Genomic DNA, 17843 nt, shown 5'->3' with positions numbered 1-17843 from the left:
TCTTCAGTCCGTCATTGAAGAACATGATCAGGACGGCGTCTTGCTTTACAGAGGCTTGTGCAGCAAGAGTCTTGAAACTGGCGATGTAGGAGGTGAGGTCGCCCATCTGTTTCAACGTTCAGAGTTTGTTCATGGCGGTACCGATGGCATCAGCTGGTACAAAGGCCTCCTTGAACTTGGTTTCAAAGTTCGCGAAGGTCCCGTAGGTCTTGGCGATGGAGTTGTCGACTTCGGTGTAGAAAGTAAGTGCCCAACCCATAGCACTTCCTTCTGTCATATAAGCAAGGGCAGTGATGACCTTCTTATCATCGGTGTTATAGATTGTAGCGTTAAGTGCGAAATACGCCTTAACTGCATACAACCATCATAGGGCCTGATGAGGACTCCCATCATAGGTGGATGGAGCTCCGGCTTTCAATTCTGGGAGGTTGGGGACTGTGGACATCCTGAGCGTCTGGTCAAGTGATGTTTTCTGGTTCAGGGGAACGTTGTCGTTCTCTTGCTGAGTTCTTTCTGGTTCTATAACCTCTCAGATGGAGAGGGTCAATGGGTAGACTTTAATCTTTTGTTATGGCGAACTAGGATGGGCTCGACAACAGGTACTCAATAAGAGCAACGCCTGAAGCTGGATCAAGGCCTTACAAATGTAAGGTTCTTAAGACAAGTCAGAGAGAGTGTCTCCGGCTTGAATATCAGTTATCAGATGACTTAGGATTGGAGGTCCTAAGCGAAGGATAGTTCAGGTAAAACCTAGTAGATTAAAGTGAAGTTCTAACTAAGTACAAGACTGGGTTTATATAGATGTAAGAGGTTTAGGGCTGGTATTGTACGTGTCATCAAGACGAGTCAGAGATAAGAGGATGATATCATCTAGCAATGGCACATGGCAGTTGTGATGTAATACAGCTGTGGGCAGTTGGTCTAATGATGGCACAGTAAGGTGTGGTCATGACGTAATACATGAGCGAGAAAGGAGAAAAAGAGATAGGGGTAACCATGATTGTAACAATGATGTCATGATGATGTCATATAGCTCCACAGAAATTTCTGGAATATTCTGTTGGATACTATGAAGCCATCTATGATGTCATAGTGATGTCATTGGATGCTAGAATGTTCTGCTCCACTTGGCTCCACTTTTGCTCCACTTTGCTCCACAATGAGGTCATTTATGATGCAACTCTGATGTCATTTCTCTTTCCAACCTTATTTCTTGGTACTATACAGTTTCTCCCATCTCATGTATTTAAGGAGAGCACTTCTCCACCCATAAAAAAGAAAAATAAGAATCTCTTTTATCATTTAAAAGAACCTCCACTTCTTCCACTTTCTCTGACATTGACACTCTTTGTGTTAGCCAGGAAGTGCAGACCAAGTACATTTGGTTTACTTGCTCTGAGATCATTTATTCTTTTCTTGACTGTACCTGTGCTGTCTAGTGTGCATCTGACATATAGTTTCAGAGGACTAGAAGTACCAAGTCAAGCCGTATTATCTGTGCCTGCAGATTCCTTTGTTGGATCATCTGCTCTTGTATCATGTCATCTTCCTTGGATTAAACCCTTTGCATTTAGGCAGGGAAATCCAATCAGCTTCTACCAAGTTCCCTTTTATAAGTCCTTTAGTATATCAAGGCAGGGGAATATCATTAGCATTATTTGCTACCTAGTTTTGTGCATAGTACGCACCTATTCTTTATTTTCTGTCTAGTCAAGTATAGGACTAGAGAGACTCACCCACAAACTCTATTCTCTATCTAGTCAAACATAGGACTAGAGAGACTTACCTACAGAATCTATTCTATTTGTCTAGTCAAACACAAGACTAGATAAAGTTCTATCTACATACTCTACATTATCTGTCTTGCCAGATAAAGCTAGGCTTGTATTGTAGAACCCCTATTTACAACCAGGTAGAATAAAACCACCGGGCTGTATAGCAGGTAACCTCCCACGAATGCCGCATTATCTACCACAAAAGAAGAAAAGTTGTAGACTGCAAACTTGAGGTTGTAGGCAGCATTCAGTCTTATCAAAAGTGTAATTGTGGTGTCATTGCCTTTTGACCACTTTTATATAAGACACCTCAAGTAAGAAGACAACATTGACCAAAGACTGGTTGGTCAAATAGGCACAAAGTGGTGAGAAACTAGTCTCACAAATGATCAGATTGACCAAAGCTTGTGTTGGTCAATTTCAGTAAACTAGGTGAGAAGTGGGTCTCACAAATGAACAGATTGACCAAAGCTTGTGTTGGTCAATATCAGAAACTAGGTGAGAAGCTGGTCTCAAATAAACTAAGTTTCTATTGTAAGAAACTTATGTAATCTCAAGGGAATGTCTTTTCCCTGCACTTGGTACTTCAAAGGGGCTTTCTTTGTAAGCAACAATCTTCACAGTGAGTAGCTCAAACTGAGATTCAAATGATTGCAAGTGGGAGATCCTATTTTTTTGGGGGGAGAATGGGCCCTCCTTATATACATTTTGTGTGGGAATATTATGTAAGTAAAAAAGCGGAGCAATGACATCAGAAGTGGAGCAGAACATTCCAGAATATTCCATAGGTGGAGTAATGACATCAGAGGTGAGTCATTGTGGAGCAGAACATTCCAGAACAAATGACATCATCATGACATCATAACCTTCAACAGAATACTTGCAGGAGTATCTGTGGAGCCATATGACATCATTATGACATCATACCCTGTAGGTACAATTTTGTGAAGTATCTGATGGGTCAGAGCATCCCAATAGAAAAATAAATCAAGGAAATACTAGAGAAAACAACTCAGAAATAATAATACAATAACAAGACACAAAACACAGGCTTTTTAGATAGGTTTTTGTTAGGCTTTGAATTTTTCTCTATGGTTTTCTCTAGCCAAAGTGAATAAGCCAAAGGCAAGGCAATACCTTAACCTTCTTGCTTCACAATATCAACTAGGTCATTATGTGATTCCCATCTCACAAATGACTTTTCTTCAAGATATAATAAATTCATGAATCACAGAGGGGAAACTGAACTATATGACCAAGGTTTGAAACCAAGGTATGGGTTGACTAGCCTGATACCTAAGCTAACAGACTTTGTCTTTTAGGGGGACTACCTAGTAGTCATGTCCATGCATGATTCCCAAATCATGCAGGACATTGGGAAGGGAACCACTCTTCTTCTCATATGCTCTCAGTCACTCTAGCATCATCTCCATCAGGTCATCTATCATCTGTGGGCATCAGTCAGTTATATGAAGGTAAGAAAATGATTTGTTATGAGCAGTATACCTCTTGCTTTGACTTCTGATACCTCAAACTCGCAGGGCATTGTGTGAAAGACTTATCAATAGTAGCAATTACTGCAGCAATGGATGGAGTGCCTGCCTTGCTGGCAGGTCCAGGGTGGGTGACATCCATGCCCATGAGCATTGTGCTCTTCATAGTAGCCAGCATGTGCTTTCAGCATTGAGAGTATGATTGATGCCCCCAAGTTTCTGGTTCAGCTTCAGGGTGACATTAGCATAGTACTGCTGTGGACCCTTGTTTTTCAAGACCTTGTTCAGGACAATCATGATAGAATGTATCCCAAGCTCAACATTGCAGATGCGTTTGATGCCAGGGTACAGCTTCATGTCACAAAAAGGTAGGAGGACCAGTATGAATGTTGGTTTTCCCTTTATAAAGTTCTGGATTGTCTGCTTGATTTCCTTTATACCCTCCAAGTGACCCCTGTCCCGAGACTGTTGGGGCAACTGGGATGTTTTTGCAACACTTGGAGGCTGGTTTGTGAATATCATTCCTGACCTCTGACAACCTTCTTTGAACCCTGTCTACACTTTGGTCATGTCTTCGTTACTGGGAGCAGCATACCCATCAAAAATGACCAGAACCACCCATTTGGCAACAGAAGCCCCAGTGAGGAACTTCACATTTGTGAGGTTCCAACTTCCTTTTGCCAGCTGTATGAAAAGAGGACTGGAACGATATTGCAGACTTTTGGGCAGAGGAAGTTCTCATCCAGGAACATGGGTCATCATCTCATTGATCAATATGCCAAACTCATCTAGAAGATTCACCTTGGGTTCAGTCAAAGCAAGCGAGGGTAATCCTCAGTTGATTATCTCTTCAAAGTTGGTGGCCAGTGACTGGCATGCATGATTCAGCATATTTGCGGTCTCTGTTATGAACTAGGATAGTTCTAACAACAGATGACTTGATAAGAGTCAGGACCTCTGCCAAGATTCTACATGAGACAATAAGTCAAGTGTTCAGTGTAAGCTAAGTCAGAAGGAGTGCTTCTAACTTAAAGTATGATTCAGACAACAAGAGATTGGAGATCTCAAGTGAAGGATATTCCAGGTAAAACCTAGTAAGATTAAAGTAAAGAACTAAAGTATACAGGAGGACTATTTATAGTGAACTACTGTGCTTTAGGGCAGGCATGAGAATGGAATGAGTCAGAGATAAGGGATGTGTAAGCAATAGCAAGAATAGGTCATCTAGCAATGGCAACAGCAGTTGTGATGTAATACAAGATATGAATCAGGGATAAGTCTAATGGTGGCATCATACAGCTCGTGACATAATACACAGTAAGGAAGAGAAAATGAATAGGGGTGTACATGGTTGTAACAGTCTCTTGATCATCAAGAAGACCTCTGAATGGCTGCAATGCAATCATACACAGCTCTAGTGGAACATGAATAGATGCCCCCTCTGTCCCAAGGTCAGCGACTGGGAGATCTGGACATTCCAGAGATATCCCATGCACTAGCACCTCATGATTAGCTTATTGAACAGAGGCTAACAACTAATGACAATACCATTTTCAAAATGCTGGGCAACTGAAATCTGGTGTCCATCCTTTATAAACATTGTTTTCTTTGCAGATGATGACATGATCCATAATAACATGTGATGTTTAGTGTAACTGAGATACATAGTGGTCACTTTGACATTCTGAGTAAACTACTGCAGAGTTGTGCCCTTGGAACAATCCGAAAATTCTTTACATGCTGAATCCAGTCATGTGATAGGCTTGTAGAAGGGTGTCATGCATACACCAACATTGACCATCAGCTCTCCAAAAACAGGTCTCACAGACAAGAAAAAACCTCTGAATGCTTGCAAGCCCATAAGCCTGGATGAGAGCTCATTTCCCTTGTAGCCTGGGAACTTGAAGTAGCAACTGTTTCCAACTTGAATTGCAGTCAACGATGCATGTTGCTGAAGAACAATGTTGTATGCAGATATGAGTGGGGAAATGTTGTATTTTTCATTATTGACATCACAGTGGAGGTATCTGGACAATAAAATTGAGACAACAGATCACATCTCTTAGCTCAGTGTTTACTTCTTGAGTTTGCTAATATCCCATTTGCAGAGCAATTCAAGGGAGACAGTATACCCTGGTGAGTTTGGACCAGGTGTCTGTCCTTCCTTGAAGAACCTCACAGTAATCTGCATGGGTTGGGGCAGCTCCTTGGCAGATACTAATGTCTCTCTCCCATCAAATGCCATGGAGGACTTGACACTCTGCCAAGTCTGCTCATTAGTCTGCTCCAGTAACAGTAGGAGGCGATGTTGAACATCCTTTGCATTCCTAGTTGGTTCAACTTTGACATGATACATATAAATCAGTGAATTTGTGACCCTCACTGCAAAGAAGTTGGCAACCAGTGCAACTGGTTCTCCATAGGTGCTGAACCCTGGATGGATAGGCCACTCATACTGAATGCCAACTTCACAACACATTTTATCTAGTGCCTGCTCATGAGAGTGGAGTAATTCATCAGCTTCACCTCTTTGAGAGACCTGCTGCGGTCTAGCAGGCGGTCCACAAGTGCTTCGTGCAGGACCTGCAGCAGGGTCCCGTTTCCCAGGGCCCCGCTGAGCTCCTCCGCGACCACGAGTGCCTCGGTTCTGAGCTCGGTTAGTACGATTGGGATTGGTGTTGGTATTCATGGTAAAGGAGTAATGAGAGTTTGCAGTGGGAGCTCGAACTTTGTGGTGTTTAAATCACTTACTCAGCAAAGAATTTCGTTGTTTACACGCACAGATCAATACACAAACTTTAAATAAATATTCGCACACAAGTACAGTATCGGTACGACTTGCAGTAGCCCCCATCAGATATAAAACATGCTCCCGCGCAAGTCAGGATGCACGCCTTCTCCCCAGGCTGCCTTCGCCGCCTGAAACACTAACTTCTTCTCTTCCTCCTTGTCCACTTTTCCTTTCCCCTTCCCTTTCCCTGTTGCGACAGAGCTTGATACCTTATCATCGGCACTCAAGAAATCGTTCAAGTAACATCTCCCTCTTTCACAGGCCAAATCGGCGTAATATGCGGCTGGGACGAGACTCACGGCCTTGGTGGCACGAGCGTATAGGTAACTCGCAGTGTGTGTACCCTGCTGCACCTCATCTGCGCCAAGGTGGTTCTCGTCATACACCACTGTGTAGTGGGTTGCCTTCACGTGACCTTGTAAGCCAGCGTGAGCTTGAAGGTAAAAGTCAAAGTCAAACCTATAGTGATCAAAATGTTAGAATAATCAACTTGCGGTCAAATAGAAGGGCCATACACTGCAGTGACGCCTCTATCAACGACGGTTCCTGGACGAGTGTTACCGTTTCGGTCTGCGAATTGAGACTCGGTCGGCCAGAACTTGGCATGGTGGCGCTTTCCACAAATGATGATCGTCAACGACGGGCGATACGGCTTCGTTTGGGGGGCTCTCTTAAATGCCTCCAACATCTTAGGAAGCTCTTCCTCCAGCACAGTATTGAATTGGCCCTGTTCATTCAAAATTAGCCGGCGACGTCAAGATAGAGTAAACAGCTCATCTCACTTCAGACACGCCATCCCTATAAACAAAGACTCGGTCTGGCAGGGTTCGATTCTTCTGACTGTAAAACATGAGGCGTTCTATCATCATCGCAGTCAGGTCTGTGATCATCTACAAACAAGGAGTGAGCGTTAGGGCGACAACATTGCGATGTCGCTTACCTCTTTCTTGGTCTCCTGACACCTGAGACTTGCTGGGAATTGGACGAAAGAACTATCTGCGCTTGCGACGACAGCAGCAATTGATGGTGTGCCTTCCACACTACCGGGGCCGGGGTGCGTGACGTCCATGCCCACAACCATCGTCTTGGCCTTTGTCCACCACTTCATGCTCTCCGCATCTAGCATGTGATTGACACCTCCGAGTTTTGTGTTCAACTTGAGAGCGACATTTGAGAAGTATTGATCTTGTTTATTGCGGTCCCGTAGCACCTTATCTGTAAGCATATGGAGGGTGTGGACGCCCAACTCAACGTCACAAATCCGCTTTATTCCTGGATAAATGTAGTTGTCCCGGCGAGATAAGATGACGAGTATGAATGTCGGTTTTCCTTTCTGGGCAATTTGCCGCCTGATATTCTGACGAATCAGGTCTAGCGACTGCTGCCTTGATGGATCACGGGCGGGAGAGATGAGTTCTTGGTTCAACAAAGAGGGCGATGACCCCAGCGACATGCCACTATTGCGGCATTTCTCACCGAAGCCCTTCCAGATCCCCTCCAAAGCCGGGTCCGTGGGCCCGTTGAACACGGCTTGCCCATCTTTAATGACAAGCACCCACCAGCTCTTGATGGTTCCGCCAAGGTGGAATTTAACGTCAAGAATGTTCCAACTGCCGCTGCTGACGTTGGGAGGCTTCCCTGCTTTATAGCTGAGGCGAGGCGGGGGAAGTTCACGTGCAGGGATGACCGCCATGTTGTTATCTACCGCCATGCCGAAGCTGCTCATAGGACTAGCCAGCGTCTGAGGCGTAAATCCAAGAGTGGGAAGGCCGCGGTCAACGATGGCATCTGCGTTGACTCTGGGCGGGTTGCAGGCGAACCGAATCATGTTCGAAGTCTCTTTCTCATTGAGACGCCCTCTGAACGGTTGTCCGGGCTCGATTTCACATAGTTCGGCTGGTACGTATATGGGGAATTTCGAATTCGGGCCGGAGGTGTCAATGACTGGACAATCGTGTGCATGCTTCAACTTGATGTGGGGGTACTCTGATGAAGAATTAACGATTGAATGAAGTATGGGATGAAAGAAACGAACTTCTCTTGAAATACTCTTCAACAGATATCTTGCCATTGTACTCTTCGCAGTGAAAAGTCGTCTGCCTCGCAGTCGTAGTCATGATCTTCTTAATCGGTTTCTTTTTCTTATACCCTAGATGACTCGTGGTCACCTTGAGCTTCTGCGTAAAGCGTTGAAGCATGGCGCCGTTGGATGACCGGTTGAACTCCATGATGGCGTCGGCAAGGTTGCCTGGCTTGTAGAAGGCAGTCATACAGACACCGACGTTCACCATGAGTTCCTTATACACAGGTCTGGCGGACGTGAAGAAGCCTTTCCAGGCCTCCACGCCAAGCGCTAGCTCAAAGCGCTCTTGCGAGGGGAAGAAATAGCGATTCTTGCCTACACGAACGCCGGTACGCACTGCATGCGTTTGGAGTATGAGATTCACAGCAGCTATCAGTGGCTGGACGTCGTAGTCCCGCGACTCAATGTTGCCACTGAGATACCTGGCCATCATGAATTAATGTGAGAACAAAGGAGGTAGCTTTCTATAACTTACTTCGTGAGTTGCGCAATATCCAGGTGACCCGTGTGGGTAATTGCGAAAGTATATGTCTTGGATTTGGCATTGGGACCAGCTTCCCCTTCTTCGTAATACTGGACTTGCACGTCAAGGGGCTGAGGCAGTTTCTTGGAAGCCACAAGCCTCTCGCTATTGTCATGGGCAATGGACGGCACAAACTCTCTCCAGCCTTGTTGATTGCTCCGTTCTAGGAGCCAAAAAAGGCGCGCACGAATGCGCTTAATGTCTGTAGACGGCGTAATCTCGACATGATAGTCGTAGATAGGTCCTTTAGGAAGCTTTATAGGAAAGAAATTGGCTCGCAGTGTAATTTGGCGGCCGAGGGTACCGTAGCCAGGCCGGTGAGGGCGTTTAGGGTTGAAGGCGAGTTTTTTGAAGGAAGAGATCAATTGATCCAAGGTTGCCAGACGTTGGTCTACAGACGTAGGGCCCCGGAAGATCAATTCTCCTGGACCTCCCCCTCTGGGACCACCGCCATACCCGCCCCTCGTACTGGGAGAACCTCTTCCTCCACCAAACCCGCCGCCACCCCCTCGAGCGCCACTTGGGGGACCACCGCGATTACCGCCTCTGCCTCGCGGAGGGTTGCTCATGGTTCAGAGATATAGATGGGTTCGTGGTTGTACTGGAAGAGAATTAGACCCAAAGTTACTTATAGTCGTGGGCAGTGATAGGTCGTGGGTAGCGCTTGTGAAGTTGCTGCGCGAGTCAAGTACAAGTCGTCATTTGTGGCTGTGCAGTAATTTAGATTCTAGACTAGCTAGTATGAAATGTGAAAGCGAACAATGAGGTTTTGCATTGTTCCCTTCTGATTTGGATACCTAGAAAAACACGACGTACGATTGATAAAAGAACGTTTGCCCCCATGCACTTGCGCAGTGATCTGGATTCGAGTCACTTCTGAATGACTCGGAAGTCACGCGCACGCTTGAACCGCCTTTGATCAATGATTTGTAAATTTCATTCACCCAAAGAAGAGCGACTTAATATCCAACTATAACCATGCTTCTTTGTCGGTGCTTCTGTTGGGATGTACACGACCTACACAGGCAAAAGCCTATTACAAGTAACAAAGCCACGTGGTTCACAACTAAAGACGGCCTATAACCCTACACCTCACAGCTGAGTGCGTGCGAGCACCTCATGGGACCAACGATTGCCCTCTCTCCACCAGCGCGTGGTGCCCATCTCAATTTCATGCAGCGCAGGATAAGCTGCGGAGATCTTTGGCACGAGGAGTCGTTGCTTTGCGGCATCACCGCAGACCGTCACCGATTTTTGGTAATAATGAAGATGCAGCGTCTCGAGGTTTGCCGGAAGTAGGAGATGACCGTTAGCAATCCAATTTAAGAAACCCTGATTTGAAAACCTTCATTAGAATTGTGTTTATCTCGTCGATAGTCGACACCCCTCACCGATATCAAGAACAGTGGATGGTGTGAGAAGTTATCGCTATCTCGCGCTTCCATGGTATCAGCAAGCATGTCCATGATAAGTGACATAGGTTCTTCCTTGTTTGTCATGAGCAGTCAGAAAATATTCACGCAGAGGGCGTAAAACTCACTTCGTCAACACCCATATTAATATTTGGCGTGCGGAGGATATCAAGCCGCAGATGGCGAAGATTTGGGTGGATGCGCACGATGTCCTACATGCTGTCTGGGGTAGGATGAAAGGGAGAGAGCATGAGATCATGTACTACGCGAGTGGACGCAGAACAATCATTCAATGCTTTGCAGACAACATTGTTGTCATAGACGCCAAACGGATTCCCAAGACTGGCTTGAGGATCGGTCCTGTGATTCATCCTCAAACAAACAACATTGACGGGCCGCCCAGGAAGTAAAATGGGGATAAGAGTCGGAAAACCGTCATAGGCTACGAGGTTGAGGACAACAGATTGTAACACCGGCTTACTAGGCTTAGCCATGGTTGAGAAATTCGAAATGGTGAGCGATGTGAGTGAAGGTGTTCCACTCAAGAAGGCAAACAGCGTGTCCATGTGAGTTTCCGGAACCACCACAGAAAGATGCTTTAGGTTCTCGAACTGCCCCACCCGAGCGAGTCCAAGGAGGAAAGAGTTTGAGAAGGTGAGGTCGAGTAGTGTGAGTCTTTCTAGATGTCAGGGGTTGAAGAGCGAGGAAATAAGTTGTGTAGTTGGAGGTGGTACGGGTGGTGGGTCACGATGTGCCTCATAAGTAATTGATACGACTTTGAGCTTCATAACCTTGTCGGTGGATGATAGATCGCATCGTTCCATGTTGAGGTATTCCAGCTGAGGGATTTTTACCAGCACAGACCAGCGCTCTTCCTCAATCTGAACATCTGAAATGCTCAGCACACGAAGGTTTCGGCATAACGGCAAAATGAGGAAAATCGAGAAGGATGGTTGTACGAAGGGGAAGCTGGCTTTGTCGTATTGCATGATCTCTGTTTCTTCTAACGGAGCAGGCGATCCAAAGGTCCTGATGCTCCACGTCTCTACTAGCCCGAGTACCTCCCGAGCGTCACTGTCACTTTGAAGGGCGTGAAGACGAAGAAGAAGTCGGCGTGCTCGTGCGATTCGTGCAACATCTTTATGTCGAGGCTGGAATATGTGCCGGATGGTGCGCTTGTATGGGATTGTAGTGGTGATGTGTTTGAACAACAGGTCTTTGCAGATAAAACGAAACGACCGACAAGTAGATGACACAGCAAGGAGATCATCAACCTCCAGGAAACTCCAGCAATGCTGCCAAAGTTCGGGAGGAAGCGACCACGTATTCTTTGGTTCCTGCAAAATTCCAAAGAGCTGACCCATTTTACGTATTCTTCTAGCTTTTAAGGCGAGGTGAACGTCGACGTCTAAGCTTACGTGAAAATATGCGACTACTTGTTTATGATGTCATCCCTCGCCTGTAGGGTACCGCGTCTTAACGATTTCCTTCGTAAACCTTTCTCTCTCTCTCTCTCTCTCTCTCTCACTCAACCTTAATACTATACAATGCAGAATCCACAACGCGATCTTCCAGTCGTGCTGACAGGTCTGGCTACTTCCCACAACCCTGCTGATTTGCGTGCAGTTGTCAAGAAATTCTATACCAACGACGCCTCTTTGCACCACCCTTTCAGGGTCATAGAGCATGGAACAAACTCGAGGCAGAAAATCCTGGGCATGTACGAGTGGTGCCGCATCATCAGCCCCGACACTACCTGTGGTGTGAATGCAGTGTGTTAGTTTACCCAATAATATTATTTCGTCGTTCAAAACTGACTATATGCGCGTCTAGTTTATGATAGGAAACACCAGGTTGTTGTCGCCGAGGTAACTCGACACTTTCAAGTTCGAATCAGTCCCTTCAAGGCAACCCCTTCTCGGTGAGTGTATGCGCGCGCCATTGGTATCCCGTCGTGATGTTGACATGAACACGAATCGCGCACCCGTCAGCTACATTATCCGTATCAAGCTCCAGGAGCGAGACAAGGTATTCTATATCTATTCCCAAGAAGAATTCTTGCACCCCATGGTTCGTCTATTGCTGACAATATTATTCCTTTGCATTTCGCCCTGATCGTCAATATTAGGACTTCATGAATTCAGTTCTGCCACCCCTTGCTCCGCTGGTCCGGCTTGCACTTGTCTTCTTCACATTGATGGAGGTCATGTGCTCGAAGGTGTGGGTCTTCAGCTTGTTCCTGTGGGCGAAGCTCTTCGGCATAGGTAGCGACATTCAGAGAGGCAAAGTCAAATCGGGCTTAACGAGGTTGGTGCAACCTGAAGACCAGGAGACGGTAGATGCCATATTGAAGACTACGCAATACGGACGGTCCGGAGGTAACACGAACAGTTAAATGCTAGCGCAGCATGCACACTCCAGCTTTGGCATCTCCAGTCCATTGTTTTCATCATCATTCCCAGCTGTACTTGCATAAGGATCAGGACTCCCACTGTACTTTGATCACCAACACTTAGAAACTGTATTTTCAGACGCAGCCATGATCGTCGCTTTTGTACTATGTTAAGACGTCACATTATACCTTGTTTCTCGCACAATGAAAGTTTAGGCGTGGGCCCCTAGCTCGTTCGTAATCTCAAGACCTCGACATAAGTCCACAAGACCGTTATTGGCACCTAACCATCTGTAAAGTCGACCGATTGATAACTTGAAACAGACATTAGGCAGTGAGCACCATCGAGCCAGCGGTAGGCCAGACATGTGTTAAACGGACCAGCACAGGAGCAAGAACGGCAACCATTTCCTAAAATATTCACGAAATAAGTTTGTTGTCTGGGAGCACAATGCCGACTCGAAGCTCATGCATCATGTGACATGCTTGGGGCACTACATTAATTACCTGGCTTGTGACTCATTGACACTGAAAGTAGATGGCGGCCCTCAAGTTGCGCTAGGATTTATGTCTTCAATATCGCGATGCAGACAAGGTTCGCGCCATGCTATTCTTTGTGAACTGCCGTGTAACTAAATTCGTTAGGTTGCGCGATTTCATTAGAGCCAGTAAGTCGATAATGATCTGCGAGCTCCTCGGATTTGTGTAGATGGTTAAAAGAATAGAAAGTAGTAGTGTTGGCGTTATTGCCAGTGCATATGGCGACACAGATTGACCTGCCGCTGGGTGGGTCGCGTTAAGAATTTTTAAAGGTATAAGCTAGCTGTCAAAAGATTACTTAGGATGATACTACAGAACGCACTCATTAGATTCCTGTGGACGGGGTGATGTTTTGGTAAGTGTTGGCTTCGACATTAAGGTTAAAGCCAATTCTAACCAAAACATCATAAATTAGAGTCCCGCAGTGCACCGTACCACCTGAGCACGCAGCGAACTTGTGATGGTGTTCTATGTAGCGAGAAGGGCAGGGCCCCTCCATGGATGCCAGCTCCACACTTCCGCAGGGAAAAGACTGTTGTTGTTAGCTGTTGAGTCACAGTCCCGTCTGCGGGACACCAAAATGGTAGTGTGGGAATCCACGTCATCGCGGTCTGATGGCGTAGTTGGTTATCGCATCTGTCTAACACACAGAAGGTCTCCTGTTCGAGCCAGGGTCAGATCATAATTTTGGTATTTTTCTTTCTTATCCCAAGTCAACTTGGTCAAAGTATTGTTTCAATGATGGTGATCAACCATTCATTTGATTCCTATCTGTCCAGACTTCTTGTAGAAGAAGGAAGCCAGTCATCCGAATGCCTTCTAAAGGTCATAATCTTCAATTTCTGCACCCATATAATCCTTCTCCTGCTGATTCCGTCGGCGATGATTGCTTTCGAGGACTCTCGGAGGACCCGGAGCTATCGATGTATGTTTCGTTGAATCGTTGATGACAACCCTGAGGCCTGAGATCTGATGCTCCCTACTAGTCTTTATAGGCCAGACCTTAGACGACTGAAAATAGTTGTTCCTTGAGTCTAATTATTATCCCGCGGTTGCACTCGTTTCCTGCGGCTATTGTCCACGATGTGCTCATAGTGTTCTCACGCAAATCAACTATAGCGCTTGCTGGATCGTTCCCCAATTACCACACCTTGCTGATAGACTTTTGGCCTTTCTATTTCTGATCCATGGTCTATGTCATGAAGACGTGCGGTATGACCTATCTTTGTTATCACCTCCCCGCCTGTTGACCATTGCGCTCTACTTACTGTGCTTCATCCACGGCGGGTGCGCTTTCAAACCCTTGCATCTCTATTTCCTGCTCTGACGCCTTGTCCAAACATTCTTCCCCCGACAGCTTCCCATTGGAAGGTATTAGTAGCACCATCCAAGACCTTCCTACAAAGGAATCTTCAACGAGATGTCGTGTGCTCTTTAAATTTCTATGGGGCCCTATTGCTGACCAGTTGATTTGATGCCGTCATGGTGATACGCGCAAAAACTTGAACTGTGAACAAGCATGTCTACGTCATAGGTATGTCGGCGAGGAACAAAGCACGGTGATCTCATGCTGATAATATTAGAATTTAGGACACTCCAATGGTAGATTCAATGAATTACATCCGAACCAGAACTGAAAAATAGGCACTCGTAATATGCTGTCGCTACTTGACCCATATACTCCAAAGACATGAAGCTTGAAGCTCTGTGTTGGCATGGTTGCTTCATTCAATGCTATGAATCCTCATAAGTAGTCTGAAAGCTAATCAAATCACGCCCGAACAAAAATGATCATAAGTATAGCGGGTATCGCGAGAAACTACCCCATAAGTTGCTAGTGAAAATAGTAATGGAATACAATAATAATACATCGCTATCGTCATATCTCGTTTCATCATCTATTACGGTACATATCACGGAGCCCCTGCTGCAGCAGGTGAGCAGCGTGGGGCGGCGCCCATCAATGCCTTTACAAAGCAGGCGCAGATGTGACAATAGGGGCTAGGAGAGCCCTATGCTTAGGTGGGGCGGTGGCTGTAGAGGTGCAAGCTCCGTCGTTAACCCAGACACCCGCGGTACCTGTTATGGGAGTGTCAAGTTTGTTTTTCTGGAAAAACCGAGTTCAAATCACCTCCAGGGGTGTCGTTCTCCGTCCACCAGCTCGCAGCCCACAGGTACCCACTAAGTTATAGGTTAGTAGATGGATAAGAGCAAAGCAGAAAATATGCACCCATAGGTCACTTCATCACCTCCGGTATACTGTGTAAGGTTCAGTGTTGAACGGAGGAAAAAATAGAAATATACTCACAGCCACACCAGTGGTCCATCCAGCAACACCTGCGCAAGTGGTCCCGGGAGTTGTCAGTGTGGTACTGGTGCTTGTCGGTGTGGTACTGGTGCTCGTTGATATGATACTGGTGCTCGTCGGTGTGGTGCTAATGCTTGTAGTGCCAATGCTCGTAGAGGTGCAAGCTCCGTCGTTAACCCAGACACCCGCGGAACCTGTTGTGGGACTATCAATTTGTTTTCTGGAAAAACTGAGTTCGAATCACCTCCGGGGGTGTCGTCCTCCGTCCACCAGCTTGCGGTCCACAGGTACCCACTAAATTATGGATTAGTAGAAGGACAAGAGCGAATATGAAAATACACACTCGTAGGTCACTTCAGCACCTCCGGTATACTGCATAAGGCTTAGTGTTGAACGAAGGGGGAAAAAGAAATATACTCACGGCCTCACCGGCAGACCATGCAGCAACACCTGTGCAAGTCCCGGGTGTTGAGGTACTGGTGCTTGTCGGCGTCGCAGACGTCGTAGTTGTGGGCATTGGCCAGGTGTCCCCGCGCACAGTCGCGATCCATGAGGAACCAGCGTAAGGATACTGATATCGGCATGCTCAGAAACCCTGCGGATCACTTGGATTCTCACGTACCTCCCAAACCATTACACCGGCATCTAAAATTCCCCATGATGATCAGAGAGAGAAAGTAGTTATGTCAATGGGACAGACTTACTCCATCCAGAAGCATAGGCCGAGGAAACACAGGACGCTAAGAGAGATGGGTCTATGTACCCGTTGGTGGCTTGTGCTGAAGTAGCAGGCTTGCCAATCACAAGCTTGTTCAGAGAAATACCGCTATCAGCAATTTGGAAGAGTGCAGATTGTGGCCAAGCAGTCGAGGAGTTGTACAGGAGACCATCACAAGTTGTGTACTCCGTTGTGCCCTCTGTTTGTTGTTACTATAGAAAAAGGGAACGCATCGAAGAGATACCCACGGTTGTAAAACTGAGGTGCCAGAAAATTAGAACAAGCAATTAAAAATGATAGGATGTCGGCCCGCACCTGCACATTATACCAATCAATCATACTGCCGACCACAGAATCTACCCAGAGGTATCCTCCACCACCCCAATAATTAGGAGAAAACCTTTTGGTTGGATTCAGTCAGTAGGCATCGACTTGGCCACTATATATTCACCATGGTGCAACAGCTGTGCGAATAAGTTTAGCGTGATAATGGTGTTTTCTGAATATCTCACTCACGAGCATGAGTCAATATATATTGGCCCTGAGGAAGCTGTGTGCGCAGCTGGGTGGTGAAGTTGCCGAGCCACTGCTCAGCAGAGCCAGTACCAGCGTCGAATGCAGCGAAATCCTAAGGAAAATTAGTTCTCATCGAGCATTACCAGACATCATGCAACATGCCTCGTAGTCGACATCTACACCCTGGAGGCCATATTCGATAACCCAAGCTGCCATAGTATTCGCGGTATCGATGGGGTCGTATCCCGATGAAGTGGGGGTCTCAGTGGACCCGAAAAGGGACACAATGAGTGAGATACCTGCCGCCTGGTACTCGGAAAGAATCGAAGAACGTTGAGATGCTGTAAGCTCTTCCCATTCCTGAGCTTGATCTGCTGCACCATATTCCACGAGGAAAGACAATGCAAACACATTGAAGCCCTGATGTTTGTACCAGTCGACAATTAGGGTATCAACTACAAGTAGAGGAAGGGAAGGCTTACCGAAATATCTGACACCGTTGGTTCGCTGGAAACGTACGCGTCACTGTATAAAACGAAATGGGGGGCTACTGGGGTAGCACGCTTCAACACATTCCTTGCTTTTGGAGTCAGGCCTCTCAGCATCTCCTCAAGAGGTACAGAGGCGACCTCTCCGAAGCACGTGAATGCTGCCATCGCAGCCGTCAGGGCAGAGTAGAGATGTACCATGATGTCCGAGATATGGAAGGTGAACGAGGGTTTGAACTTGTGCAGCGAAGTAGCTACCTATCCAACACAATCCGCCGCGATTTATACCTGCAGATAAGAATGTAAAAGTCCCAACCAGAATCAAAAATTCAGATACCCCAAGTACGTGTGATTAGTTATCTCATGAGTGTGACGGAAATAGTGGGCCATCTGCTTCTGACGACGAGGACAACATATGTGGTTCCTGTAAGCAGAGCACCAGATAGTCAGAATAGAACCTTGAGAACTTGTCAGAGTCCCCTAAAGGGACATGAGGTAACGCAAGGGCATGACGCAGAATGAACGAATGTTTACATGATACCGAATAGGTAGGCATCTCCTCAAAGTGACAAAGGTGAGTGTGCCAATGACTGGCCTCAATCGAGGTACCGAGATCCTCCCATGTGGGACTCGCTCTAACTTCTCAGCATCCGAATATATCAAGTCGGCTTGAGTAGAACTCGCGCTGCTGGGCAGATTCTACCCCATTGTCCTAATTAGTATGCTCAAGCATTCGAACGGTGGATGTATCATCAGATTGAAAAGGTATCTGAAGGAGGGAGAGAAGTTAAAAATCAGGACATA

General features: G+C 46.4%; 6 protein-coding genes and 1 non-coding gene across 7 annotated transcripts; 3 read left to right on the top strand and 4 right to left on the bottom strand.

The window, feature by feature from the left end:
* The first annotated feature begins 1131 nt into the window (after nucleotides 1-1131).
* Nucleotides 1132-2128, top strand: BJ212DRAFT_548759 (uncharacterized protein). The gene has a single exon (XM_041343470.1). The coding sequence runs from the start codon at nucleotides 1186-1188 to the stop codon at nucleotides 1708-1710; it is 525 nt and encodes a 174-aa protein (XP_041198543.1). The 5' UTR covers nucleotides 1132-1185; the 3' UTR covers nucleotides 1711-2128.
* Nucleotides 2129-5018: 2890 nt separating this feature from the next.
* Nucleotides 5019-5957, bottom strand: BJ212DRAFT_1476107 (uncharacterized protein; the record flags this gene model as incomplete). The annotated part of the gene is made up of 2 exons (XM_041339324.1): nucleotides 5019-5295; nucleotides 5347-5957. The coding sequence occupies 2 exons, from the start codon at nucleotides 5955-5957 to the stop codon at nucleotides 5019-5021; spliced, it is 888 nt and encodes a 295-aa protein (XP_041198542.1).
* A 164-nt stretch (nucleotides 5958-6121) lies between these two features.
* On the bottom strand, nucleotides 6122-9234 carry BJ212DRAFT_1261010 (Piwi domain-containing protein; the record flags this gene model as incomplete). The annotated part of the gene is made up of 6 exons (XM_041330155.1): nucleotides 6122-6518; nucleotides 6575-6786; nucleotides 6842-6949; nucleotides 7000-8045; nucleotides 8095-8564; nucleotides 8618-9234. 6 exons carry the CDS (start codon nucleotides 9232-9234, stop codon nucleotides 6122-6124), a joined length of 2850 nt encoding a protein of 949 aa, XP_041198541.1.
* Nucleotides 9235-9607: 373 nt separating this feature from the next.
* BJ212DRAFT_1322614 (uncharacterized protein) lies at nucleotides 9608-11698 on the bottom strand. The gene is made up of 5 exons (XM_041334472.1): nucleotides 10826-11698; nucleotides 10341-10756; nucleotides 10206-10289; nucleotides 10057-10152; nucleotides 9608-9997 (listed from the first exon to the last, which is right to left on the bottom strand). The coding sequence occupies exons 1-5, from the start codon at nucleotides 11439-11441 to the stop codon at nucleotides 9758-9760; spliced, it is 1452 nt and encodes a 483-aa protein (XP_041198540.1). The 5' UTR covers nucleotides 11442-11698; the 3' UTR covers nucleotides 9608-9757.
* On the top strand, nucleotides 11534-12670 carry BJ212DRAFT_548706 (uncharacterized protein). The gene is made up of 4 exons (XM_041343469.1): nucleotides 11534-11853; nucleotides 11911-11998; nucleotides 12069-12147; nucleotides 12206-12670. The coding sequence occupies exons 1-4, from the start codon at nucleotides 11625-11627 to the stop codon at nucleotides 12470-12472; spliced, it is 663 nt and encodes a 220-aa protein (XP_041198539.1). The 5' UTR covers nucleotides 11534-11624; the 3' UTR covers nucleotides 12473-12670.
* A 947-nt stretch (nucleotides 12671-13617) lies between these two features.
* On the top strand, nucleotides 13618-13691 carry BJ212DRAFT_t26. The gene has a single exon. It is a non-coding gene; the product is annotated as a tRNA-Val (tRNA).
* A 1098-nt stretch (nucleotides 13692-14789) lies between these two features.
* BJ212DRAFT_1573964 (glycoside hydrolase superfamily) lies at nucleotides 14790-17240 on the bottom strand (the record flags this gene model as incomplete). Its single annotated transcript, XM_041342100.1, has 15 exons — nucleotides 14790-15088; nucleotides 15141-15190; nucleotides 15240-15268; nucleotides 15318-15511; nucleotides 15562-15611; nucleotides 15661-15689; nucleotides 15739-15888; nucleotides 15940-15962; nucleotides 16022-16234; nucleotides 16284-16293; nucleotides 16351-16435; nucleotides 16487-16499; nucleotides 16552-16663; nucleotides 16732-16971; nucleotides 17034-17240. 15 exons carry the CDS (start codon nucleotides 17238-17240, stop codon nucleotides 14979-14981), a joined length of 1515 nt encoding a protein of 504 aa, XP_041198538.1. The 3' UTR covers nucleotides 14790-14978.
* Nucleotides 17241-17843: the final 603 nt, after the last annotated feature.

The sequence above is a fragment of the Suillus subaureus genome (genome assembly GCF_016647635.1).
Source record: "Suillus subaureus strain MN1 chromosome Unknown BJ212scaffold_3, whole genome shotgun sequence".
NCBI classification, from domain to species: Eukaryota; Fungi; Basidiomycota; class Agaricomycetes; order Boletales; family Suillaceae; genus Suillus; species Suillus subaureus.
Note: the sequence above shows the minus strand (reverse complement) of the source record. Positions and strands in the feature narration are given on the sequence as shown.

Coding starts and splice junctions, on each gene's coding strand:
- BJ212DRAFT_548759 (XM_041343470.1), top strand. CDS start 1,186: ATGTCATTTCTCTTTCCAACCTTATTTCTTGGTACTATACAGTTTCTC.
- BJ212DRAFT_1322614 (XM_041334472.1), bottom strand. CDS start 11,441: ATGGGTCAGCTCTTTGGAATTTTGCAGGAACCAAAGAATACGTGGTCG. Junction 10,757..10,825: donor AATTACTTATGAGGCACATC/GTGACCCACCAC, acceptor CCTGACATCTAG/AAAGACTCACACTACTCGAC. Junction 10,290..10,340: donor GTTCTGCGTCCACTCGCGTA/GTACATGATCTC, acceptor GACAGCATGTAG/GACATCGTGCGCATCCACCC.
- BJ212DRAFT_548706 (XM_041343469.1), top strand. CDS start 11,625: ATGCAGAATCCACAACGCGATCTTCCAGTCGTGCTGACAGGTCTGGCT. Junction 11,999..12,068: donor TTCAAGGCAACCCCTTCTCG/GTGAGTGTATGC, acceptor CGCACCCGTCAG/CTACATTATCCGTATCAAGC. Junction 12,148..12,205: donor AAGAATTCTTGCACCCCATG/GTTCGTCTATTG, acceptor CGTCAATATTAG/GACTTCATGAATTCAGTTCT.